The sequence below is a fragment of the Calypte anna genome, chromosome 2 (genome assembly GCF_003957555.1).
Source record: "Calypte anna isolate BGI_N300 chromosome 2, bCalAnn1_v1.p, whole genome shotgun sequence".
NCBI classification, from domain to species: Eukaryota; Metazoa; Chordata; class Aves; order Apodiformes; family Trochilidae; genus Calypte; species Calypte anna.
Window position 1 is genome coordinate 20,824,046 of NC_044245.1, and position 12,113 is coordinate 20,836,158.

Sequence of the window (12,113 nt, forward strand, 5' to 3'; positions counted from 1 at the left end):
GCTCATATAGATTCATTATCACCCAACTGCTGAAATATAAGCTGGATGAGTGGATGATAAGGTAGGTGAAAAAACAGCTGGCCTCCTAAACTCAAAGGGCTGTCACCAGTGGTGCAAACTCCAGTTAGCAGGTAGTACAAAACAGAGTCCCTGAGGGATCTCTGCTGGGACCAGCACTGCTAAATGCCTTCACAAATAACCTGAATGATGGGAGGCAGTGTGCTTTCAGCAACTTTGCTTGACATGAGCAAATTGGAGGCATTCAAGACTTGATGTGGTCCTGAGCAACCTAATCTAATTAGACCTGTTTCAAGCTGCAGTTAGACAAGTTGGCATTAGGTCTCTTCCAACCCCTTTTATTATTCTGTAAGAAAAATCCCTCATGAAGTCCCCTCAGTTTCCAGCGACATGGCTAAAATGTATCAATATGTTTTTCATTCTGCTACATGAGTGAGAAGATGTGATATGCAAGTCCTAATATTAAAAGATCAGCCAGCATCTCCAAAGAACTCCAAAATATCTGAGCAGAAAATCCATTTATTTTCCTATTACTTGAAATAAATCCAAGTAAACTGAGCTGTTTTAAGGACCTATACACAATAAAAATTTGATTCCTTGCATCTGAGTATGAAACTAAAATAGTAATATTTTAAAAGTTTGGGGAGGAAATTTCCAAAGTCACTTACCCTGTGCGTGACTGTCCAACTTTATCACAGATGTCTAAGATCAGACCCCAGTCCTCTGCAGTGTTCATCTCACTGGTTGCTTTCTCTGAAAAATAAAGCATAAGTAAATCAAAATAAAAATTTCAAACAAAATTGTCAACAAAGACACTGCAATATTACCTCTTTGTATATTGCTAAATGCATGACAAATCCCTATATCAAATTCATATACTGAAACTTTTACACCTAATTATTTTTAATTTTCAGTGTTCGCTTATGGCCATGGATTTAAACTTGTAAGTAAACATACATTTTGAGGTTATTTTCCCACATAATACAGACATACTCAGAATATGACAAAAGTAGTATAGCTACTGATAGGGTTTTTTCATTTGATTTTATTTTTTTCTCATTTTTCATTTTTTCAAAGCATTAGTTCACTGTCTACAGAATCAGATACATTTACCACTACCTCAGCCCTCTAAACTGCTGTCTTGTATTCCCGTTCCATGTATTACAATTCAACAAGGAGGATTCAACAACTCATTAATAATCACTAAAGATGAATGAGCACATGAATGGGCACAGAATAGAACACAAACTTTGTTTCCTAATCCTGCTTCATGTAATTTTCACATCTTGACCTAGAGAATGCAAAATATTCATCATCAATGAGTGCCATTCCTCAAACTTCTTAGTTTTATGAAAGAAAACAAAGATTTTTTTTTATAAAAACTTAATTTGCCAGGAAAAATTCACTATCCATACTAGCACTTGTAAACCTGCAGAGAAGAGAATAACAAAGCAAAACATGCAATCTCCAAGAGCTACCAGGAATTATTTGTCACAAAGTTGATGTCTTGCCTTTATGAATGAGTTTCTGTCCTTCAGATTGAAGTTAATTAGTTTCTTAATTCAGAACAAAAGTGCAGAAAAGCAAAACTTCACAATTATGTGCTCGCAAAGTATTTCTGAGTAAAAATGAAACACTGCCACATACAACTGGAATGATAACACATCAGTTTTATTGCCTGATGCAAGAAAACAGCAAAGCAGTATAGAGAACTCCTAAATGAAAGTCAGTTGCAATTCTAAGTGTTCTCTTAGTTAAACTAAAAGAGCATTGCCTCATTTCTCTAAATCAGAAAACTTGTCTGAATAAAAAAAAAAAAAAAAGGTCATAATTAACAAAAATAATGCTAACATCTAGCACTAAGACATACCAACTGATAAAGCAACAGCTTGATTTTTCTTTCAGTCTACAGTTTGTTCCAAATCATGATTAGAACTAGTATAGCTAGCAGTCAGATAAAATATTTTATATATATATATCTTCTTCAAAAATGAAGCACATCAACTGCAAAACAGAAACTGAGAGGGACACCATTACAGCAGAACCCACTCAACATGCCAAATAAGAATGCTAAAACATGAGAACAGGGAAATGAGACTGTACTCTGCTTGTATCAATTAAAATTGTTTCTTTATTCCAAAATTTTGGCTCTTTAGTTAGATACCTTACACAGACAAGCAAACAACACAGAAGGGAAACAAACAAACAAACAAACAAAAAACCACAGCAAAACCATGCATTACGCTTCTGCTGCTTGTTATTTATCCTTTGGATATAGCTAGTTTTCAGTTATCCATAGCTGGAAAATCTGTGCTACACATGGTTAAAGCACCTGAACTGAATTCCTTGCATGGAGCCATCACAAGCCAAGTCAGTCTTTTGTAATCATATTCCACGAGCACAGCAGCTGTACTGCTTCCAGAGCCAGCCTCAAGTCCAAGGCACTGCAACTGCTTTTTTGAAACACAGAGCCCAAGTGGCATTGTATCTGAGCCTATAAAACATCCCCAAAACTGAAAATAGCTGATAAGCACAGTCCAAAGACACACAGAACAGACCGCATGGAGGCAGTTTAGTTCCAGGACTCCACTGTTGTAGCTCACTGATAGTTTGCTGGAGCTCAACCAGCTCCAAAGTGCTTCTGCATGGTGCTTTCAGGAACCTTAAGTTCCCACCAGGTACAGAGCTCACATGCATCCTCACAAACTCAGCTCACTCATGCCTAATGCCATGCTTCAGTTAGCATATCCTTCAACAGTCAGAGCTGAGAAATCCAGTGGAACTGAAACAGACCACTATTCTGAATAACAGACAGTTATCTGTACTTTTGGCAACAATTGATCCTTCTTTCCTCAGAATGTCATCAGAGAGAAATGGAAGGACAATCAGTTATATCTCTTACAAACCAGAGGAAAAACGATGCACGCTTAAGTTTTTAAAATAACAAACTGTGTTTTATGCTAATTTAAATAGTTTGCCTAAAACTAAAAATAAGATGGTGATTGATGAAATTCCTGATCCATGTCAACCACATCAATGGCAACCTTCATTTTAATTGTCAGTAAGAATATTTTGCAAATTCATCCACAATTGTAATTACAAGTCTTCTACCATGGCTATATTCCTTTTTGCAAGTTGACCTTAACCCTGTATAAAACTTCATTTGTTTGCAACACCTTCCTCCTTGTCAGTCAGAATATTTCGTCACAACACACACTAGTTTCTCACAAAATTGCAGTCTGAAATTGAATTTCATTGTGTACTTTCTGTCTTCTCTAATACCAAACATCTATTAATTCCCTTGTGTTATAAAATTAATCGTAAGATGTAAGAAAAAAAATTGCCTCTAAAGTTGTACTTAAATTCTGTCTCAGACAAGGGCAGTTAAAAGTTAAGGCCACACTATGCATGTTAGCAGTACACTGACACTGACTATCCACGAAAAAGGCCACTATCTTTGCCAGAGGATTAGCAAGTGACTATCACCTTTCACCACCCTGAAAACAGAAGCAACAAAGACACTTTGTCAAAATTCCTATGTAGCATCAGTTTTTTGCAGAAAATATTATGACTTAAAGCTACTTAAGTTAAACTACTTACACTATTATCAGTTAATCCATGAATGTGCTCTCTTCTAAGATGACACACACATTCACAGCCAAAAAAACCCCCAACTTTATGTTCACTCAATATTTGCTTACCCTGACTAACACCTGGCACCCTACCAGCCCTCAGGTACAGCTGACATGTCACTGTCAGGCTTTATCTTAGTACCAAAATGGATTCTGATAGGACAAAAAATACTATATTTCATGCCTTAGGACAGGTTAGCACAGAAGGATGAAGATAAGCTAGAGATGTTCTTCATCTTTTACCTCTGAAATAATTCTGCCATAGCAATATTACCACTTACTTCACATTCTGTCCCTCCACCTCACCATTGCTGTAAAATCTTACTCAATTTAGTGAAAAGTCAAGCCAGACAGGTAACATTTCAGACTTCACTAAAATGAACAAACAAACAAGCACACAAAAACAAAACAAAAAAAACCCACCCACCAACTTTTGAAGACAGCATCACCTTCTTCATTAAAACAGTGTTCTCCAAAACTTAATAAAGGTATGTCAAACAAACACCCAGGAAAACATCACGGTGTCACAGAGGTACACATGGTGGAACTTTGTCTCCAGTTTTCTGACACAGCTCTCACATAAAGCTGTTTCAACTCAAATTTGAAGCAGTTTTTAAATTTTACTATGGCTTTTTTCCTTTTTTTTTTTTTTCTCATTACAAGTCTTCAATTTTCATCTTGCAGCGAAGTTTTCTCTAGTTTCCTAATAATTCATAATTTTGCTAAAAGAAATTTATAATCAGATTTATAAAGTGCTATTTAGACAGAAAAGAGAGAAGAGGGAAGCCTTGGCAGGTTTGAGCTTCCGAAACTTTAGGTCTTGCTGAAGTTTATTCTTAAAAAGTATCAACCTTGGGACCAAGCTCTTTTCTGCCGCAAAGTCTCAAAGATGTTAAAGCTACTTAGAATTTCAAGAAATAACAGTAACAGATAGATCAAAACGCTCTCAAACTCAAAGCAGGAGTTAAAACTGTCAGAATATTTCACACCACTGAGGTTTCATGAACACAACGCCTTTTGCACACTTGTGAATCTCTAAAATGAGTTCTCAGTAACTGAAGTTACAAAGAAAAGAACAGGTACAGAAATCTTCAAGAGAATAGCTGGAGAAACTTCACTCATAGACTAAAACTACAACCAGTTTCTGTAGCATGATAAAAACTCTCAAAATTCCATCAATGTAAACACCATGGTATTAACAAAAAATTTAGCATTCCTCTCAGCCTTCTCTCCCACTGAAAGTCTTCTCTTCTTCCCAAGCCTAAAGACTAAAACTGACTGCAAATTTCTCTTTGCTTTTGCAGTCACTTGCCAAGAAATTCTGATTACATACCATTCCACATCACTGAAGTTAGAATTAATTACATGTTGTTCCTTTTGTCTGTCAAATAAACCAAACAAATGCATTTATTAGCCCATTAAAAAAAAAAACCAACAAAAAACAACCAACAACAACATTGCTTTAATATTAACCATTCTGCATTTCACTACCATGCTCAGAAGTGCACAGAATAATACATCCCAAATGAGTCCACTTAGGCAATATTGAAAATAATCTCTAATGAGTCATGCCACCATAGAAAGAACTAGGAATCTCCTGTTGAATCATTAATTTTAGTAAAGCCGTGTGAGCCATATGCACCAACTTCTTCAGTTTAGATATAACCCCTTTCACAGTATTTCTAAAAAGTCCTTTTGGGAGCACTTGTAGAAGGTGTCCTATCCCAGGCAAAGCAAACAGCTGCGACTGAGGTGACAGGAGGCCACCTCAACTTATTCCTTCAGAAGTCTATGAAATGCATGAGGTTGCCTAGACAAGAGAGACATGGCTCAACCCAGTAGGACAAGAAAAGCAAAGACAAAAGGATTCAAGATGTGGTAAGGCAATGCTGAAAACAAGAGTAAAACAAGCTGGGCAAATCCAATTTAGATGTTTGGACACCTATGGCAAACTCTTAACAAATCCATGAAACTTAAACAACCTTTCACCCAGAAATATTACAACAGAGCAGGAAGATGAGCACATTATATGATATATGAGAACAAGGATGATTACTTGGTAAACAAGGTGCGTCACAGGCATGTTATACTTAGAAATGGTGCCAGGATTTATTTGCAGAGCCCCACAAAGAAAGCTATACTAGAAGGAGCATTTCAGAAGGAAGATCAGCAAGCAACTCAGCTTTTCGTATCAAATATAAAGTGATACTTTTATCATATAACATATGATATTATCATATAAACAAACAGATTATACACATTGGAGAACTAATTTGATTCTTCTGAATTTTAGTATTATATTGCACACTGTCACAGCTAAAATTAGGGGAAGCACTTAAAATGACAGCTCTTCCCTGGGAGGAAAGAAAAATTACCAGGAAAGTACAGTCTAGAACTCCTTTGCCTGTAGAATATACTATGTTGGCTTCAAACTGCCCAGCTGAGCTCAAAGAGTTTCATTTAAGAAAGGAAAACTGAAAGATTTTTTTATTGCTGTTATACAGAAACAGTACTACACTCATTTTTATCCTGTCAGTGTTGCCATTTTTCATCAAGAACACGCACCAATGGTATCTTTAGTGAGAAGTTCTCTCAAAGTTCTCTCAAAGAATTTTTCTCAAACATTTACAAATAACTGAAAAGTGGCTATAACTCCTTTCAACACATTTTCTATGCAGTCTACCTGTTAGCTCACAGTTAACATCCTTCTCCCTACAACGCCTCTGAGAAAAGCAGTAGGCCAGCTTAGGCAAAAAGGCACCAGCCTCATGACAAACCAACCTAGTCCTTGGAATTCATCTTCCCTTGTAGCCAGAGGTTAACATGCAGTCTGCAGTCTTCATAATTATCTGGGGTCATGACTCTCCTTCAAAATAATTTTCCCTCCTTTTGGCAAACCTGGCCTAAACAGAGAAAAACCCAGTTCAGAGACACAGCTAACTGGATGGTTTTGAAGATGTTGACTAATCCAAGGGGGTAAATCTGAAGAATAATGAGTTTAAATAGCAAAAGTATTTTATTACAAGAAATTGCACCACTGGAACCATGGTCACAGCATTTTTTGCATTCTAATACATCAAACTATATACTGTGGTATATTAACATCCCTACCTACCTACAATCACATGAAACTCATGCATAATATTAAATATCTAAAGAGCTTTGAGTATAAAATTATCAATGACTGCTACAGTTAATAAAACTTGGGGTAAAAAATTGCAAGCTGCATCAGGTTTACAGTTCTACTACATTATTAAATTGCCTGCCTAATTTCTATAAGTGGTAAGCCTGAATCTCCCATTTTTTCCCACTCCTGTGGTGCCTCAAAAACTTACACCATTTACATTTAGAACCAGATTAATATCCTAAGAAAATCCAGCAAGTGCCCTCATCCTTTACTGTACAGAAGCAATAAAAATCATGTTAACACACCCCCCTGTTTTTTAAGAACCTGCTCTTAATATCATGTGTGATTGTATGGCAACTCATACCAGAACCTGTATTTATTGCAGCTTATAAAACTTCAGAAATAATAAGCTTCCATCAGGAAGAAAAAAGTTCTTCCAGTTCTCTTCTTACAACATAGATTAAGTTTACAATGCTTGACATCAAGTTGGTATAAAGAATGGGCTACATTAATTCCGAAGCTACAGTTTCTATTCTTGAGATAACATTGAAATGACACTTCAAAACTTCTCATCAAACCTAGCCTAATCACCACTAGATTACTAATTAGCCTGTCATGACAGATTAGCAGACAGTCTTTTGGTTCTTAAGGCACATTTCACCATTATTCTGCCTGCCTCAAACTTACAGGTAAGCCTGCACTTCTCAGGAAGAGTTCTCTGGGAGTAATTTTATGATTAAGGTTGTGAAATATAGCAGAAATAGACTTCCTTTTATACTAACAAGCACACCATTAATTCTAGCTCCTTAAAGAGAGGATTAGTCTCTTAATTATAACCTCAGGAGTGCAGTGTCTGGAAGTTTTTTTTTCTTTTATTAAGTTCTAACATTATGTTCCTTACTTGGACAGACTGTCCAAGGTTCCCAGGCTTGGTTGGGAAAATCCACACCTACTTGTGTCACACCTGATTGGTATCCCTTCCTGTTGAACTATTCCTAAATAAGGTAAAAAGAGGGTTCAGAAAACAAAAAGTAAAAAAGTATTTGGGATTCATACAGAGATTTGGACACTTTGAGGATGACATCAGCTTACCTCCTCAATTCTATGAGCAGTTAAAATATTCTTTAATATTATTAGTGTAACCATAGTCTTAAGCAATAGTCTTTAGCCAACCAACCTAAAGAAGAGGTGCACTCCAAAAATCCCTGTACAAAGTCAACACGAAATGGTAGGCTACTGTGGATGACCAGGTTCCACAGCAGGAACACACTAACAGGACTAGCCAGATGCTGATGACTGGCCAAACCCAGAAACACTTTCTTCTGAATTTAAAAGGTACACTCCTCAAAACAACGCCAAACAATTTTGTTCCAGATGTGTTCACTGCAATCCATCATCATAAGTGGTTCCAAAATCATTTCCAACTAATACACCATACTGATCAGCTGTCCAGCAGACAGAAAAACACAGCTATCACAGCAATACTACCAGCTACACCATGTGTAAATTTGTATAAAATTAAAAACACCTTTTGACTGCCCTTCTGCTTCAGCAATCTGATTTTCAGAAGAAAATGTTTTCACTGGGTGAGAACAAAAGCAAAACACTCAACTTTCTTTCTGAAAAAATAATTGAAAAATAACACTACTGCTTGACAACTTTTGGAAGTTTCCCGAGAACTTGAACACTTTACAGCTGACGTTATTTTATGAACCCTGCCAAGAAGTTCATCCAGATAATAGCACATTCCCAAGGGGCCTTGGGGAAGAAGGGGCCATGGACATTTTGTGGGAGACTTCATCATTCCCATCTCCCTGGCACAAGTCCAGTAGAGTGATGGATAAAGGCAGCAGGCTCCTGAAAGTAGGCTGCCACCAACTGAACAGCCTGATGCTACCTCAGTCTCCCGTGGGACATTGTGAAAAAGGCCAATGGAAAGAGGCTGTGTTTACTGGTGAAAATTAGCTAATTGCCCACTGTTAGCTTTTCCAAGAACAATTTGGGATTGAGCAGTTATTTCCCTGTACTCATACAGTATACAGAATAATACTTTTGAAAAATATCTCCTGGTGATCCTATCCGGCAAGAAGAGTAAGTAAGGGACTGGCATCTCCTGCACCTATACAACAGCAAATAACCCACCAAAATTAATGGATTAATGGGCCATTGATAGTAGGAGCTTCAACAAAGCCAAGGGCTGAGTCCTGAACTTCGGTCACAACAGCCCCACACAATGCTACAGACTGGGGGAAGAGTTGCTGGAAACCTGCCCAGCCAAAAAAGACTGAGGGGTGCAGGTCAACAGCCAGTTGAATATGAGCCAGCAGTGTGCCCAGGTAGCCAAGAGGGCCAATGGCATCCTGGCCTGTATCAGAAATAGTGTGGCCAGCAGTGAAGAAGTGATCGTACCCCTGTACTTGTGCCTTTTACAGCACCCTGTACAAGGTGAGGCTGCACCTTGAGTACTGTGTTCAGTTCTGGGCCCCTCACTACAAAAAGGACATTGACTTGCTGGAGTGTGCCCAGAGAACAAGTCCTGGGAGGAGAAGCTGAGGGAACTGGGATTGTTTAGCTTCTAGGGAAGATCTAAGAAGTGGAAACCTAAAAGCTCTAAAACATACTCTAAAACATGTAGATGTGGCACTTCAGGACATGCTCTAGTGGGCATGATGGTTTTTTTCTGGGTTGATGGTTCTTATGCTGTTGATGCTATATGATGGTTGATGCTGTGATCTTAGAGGTCTTTTCCAAGAGTGACAATTCTGTGATTCTGTAAGAGTTGGGTGTTACCACCTGCATTATGAAATTCACAGTGCTGACAAGCACACCTATCAGACTTATCTCTACAGAAAAACACTCAAGCAGTCTGATTTTCATATCTAGACAGAGGATTTGGGAAGTAAAATATGTGAACATTAGCCAGAACCTCAGGTCTCTTCAATCTTATTAGACCAAATTATTCTCACAGATAATACTACCAATGTTTTAATCCTCTAATGGTACATGGAAAATTGGCAAGCAATCTCTTGTGCAATCTCTTCATCATTTTCAACAGACAAATTACACTACAAGACATACATAAGTCAGCTTTGCCACCAAGAAAATTATGAACTGAAGGGCAGTCTTTAGCAGAACAGTGTTAACTCTTCAAAATTAGAAGAGAGCTATCATTAAGATTCAATAGACTAAGATTTAATAACATGTAGTTTAAAGATACAGCAAGCATAAAGCTACTAAAGAAATTTGTTCTAAGAAACATGTACAGTGCTAAACTTCTGTAAGAAAATAATCGGGGGGCAGGGAGGGGGAATATTTAGCCAAATGTAAGAAAGAGTCTTTTTATATTGTGCCCCACACAAAGCTTTTAATCATCCAAAGTGAAATGGACAGCAGCAGAGTGTAGAAGACAAAGCATATTACACAGTCACGAGTAAGACATGCAAAACGAATTTTTAGTGTTCAGTTTGGACACATCAGCATTAAACATAATTTTTGTCAACTAAAAGCCAGACAATTCCTCTCTATTTAGTTTGGCATTGGAACAAGCAAGATGGGGATGAAACCTGATCACCGCACGTCAAGTTTCACTTGAAAGGGGGAAAGAAAGCTCACACAGCAATGCACTTCAAAGCGCTGAATACAAACCGCTTTGACAACCTTCGCATGACTATCTGTGAAGCAGTTGTAGATGAATGCTATTTACTTGCCATCCTTTCAGTAACACTCCACAATAAGCATTTCTCCCTCCTTGTTTTGCTATGCTGCAACGTTCCTTCTGCTAAGCAGGCCAGATCGTGTCCCACAACCATCTCTGTGCTCTCCCCTGTCTCGCAGCCCCACGGAGCCAGGCAGGGCCCGCAGCAGCCCTCGCCACCCGCCTGCTGTCACCGAGCAGGCCGCAGCCACAGCTGCCCGGAGGCGCCCCCGGCACAGCCGCTCCCCGCCGCACCGCGACCGCCGCTCTCCCGCTCCTCGCTTCTGCCCCCGGCTCCCCGCCACAGGCGAGGCCTGCCGGGTGCGCAGGAGCAGCACAGAGCTGGGGAAGCGCAGGCCGGCAACCCACGGGGGCCGGAGGCGGGAGCGAGGTCGAAGGGAGGGCCGGCCGAGGGGTTACCTCAGGTGGAGGCCGGCCCGGGGACGCCACTCACCCACATCCTGGTCAAAGGGGTTGGTGGCGAAGAGCGGCATCGCGGGGCGCGGCGCAGCCACCCCTCCCGTCCCGGCAGAGCAGCGGCAGAGCCAGAAGCTCTCGGCGGCGACGGCAGCGGCGGCTCCTCCTCCCGCCAGGGGTACCTCCTCCCGCCAGGGGTACCTCCGCCGCCGCCACCTCCTCCCAGGGCCGGGGAGCCCGCCCGCCGCGCGCGGCATGCTGGGATCCCGGGGTGGCCCCGCCGCCGCCTGACGGGCGGGGAAAACACCGCGTACCCCCGGGACCCGGCGGTCCGACACCGCCTCCAGCCCCCGGCCCTGCCCGGGGAGGGGGCAGAAGCGCGGTACCCGGGCAGCGGAGCCCGGCAGGCAGGAAGGCCCCTCAGGCTCTTTCCTCGGGCGCCCGCGGCCCGGGCTGTGCCCCGCCGGGCTCGTCAGGTGGGCGGGCGGGCGATCCGCCTGCTCTGCCGCCCGGCTCCCCACAGGCACTGGCACCGGCACCGCCCCTGCTGCCCGCCTCACCGCCCCAGGCGGGCCCACTGCCTGAGGCCGAGGGCCTGTGGGCACAGCTCAAGGTGGGGGATTTTTTAATGTATTTCTGCTGAGCTCTTTCGTGCCTCCCTAGTTAGTAGGCGAGTCGGTTTCGTGCCCCATCACGTTCGCTCCCTGTAGACAATTTTAAGAGCCTCCATACGCATTGGTTTGGCTGAGTCTTCTGCTGCTAGTGCTGTCAACCTTCTGAAAGGGGTGGCCTGAGGTGAAGGTGCAGGATGGTGACAGTGACAGTGTCTTTCACAGCATGGCATGGGAGCCTGACCACTTTTCCGTGGTTAGATGCTGTTGAGATCGTAGCTGTCAGTTGCTCACAGGGCCTTCAACATCCTCTGGCCTTTGGTTGTGCAGACATATATTGCTGCTTCACTTCGTACAAGTGTCTTGTTGACTTTGGTGCGATGTGTCCGACAATAACAATTTGACTCATAGGATATGACATGTTCTGCCTATTCCTGCTGCCACATAAAACTCAAGTAATTATTCTTCAGGCCTTTTAGTAGTGTTTAATTACTCTAAACTAGTTGGGTCACAGATTACAAAAGACAACGTATGTGCACGCATGAGGGAAGAGTCATAGACATCACAATGAGCAATATGAACACATCATGAGAGTGCAAGCAAGAAAATAAAAA

At 41.0% G+C, this 12,113-nt stretch overlaps 1 protein-coding gene across 1 annotated transcript in view; it reads right to left on the reverse strand.

The window, feature by feature from the left end:
• Positions 1-11,112, reverse strand: part of STAM (signal transducing adaptor molecule) — a 32,640-nt gene extending 21,528 nt beyond the window's left edge. Inside the window, exons 1-2 of the mRNA XM_030445423.1 lie at positions 10,926-11,112; positions 687-771 (exon numbers count right to left, since the gene is read on the reverse strand). Coding sequence (XP_030301283.1) covers positions 687-771; positions 10,926-10,965 — 125 coding nt within the window. The 5' untranslated portion in view covers positions 10,966-11,112. The remainder of the gene's footprint in view (positions 1-686; positions 772-10,925) is intronic.
• Between the last annotated feature and the right edge of the window lie 1,001 nt (positions 11,113-12,113).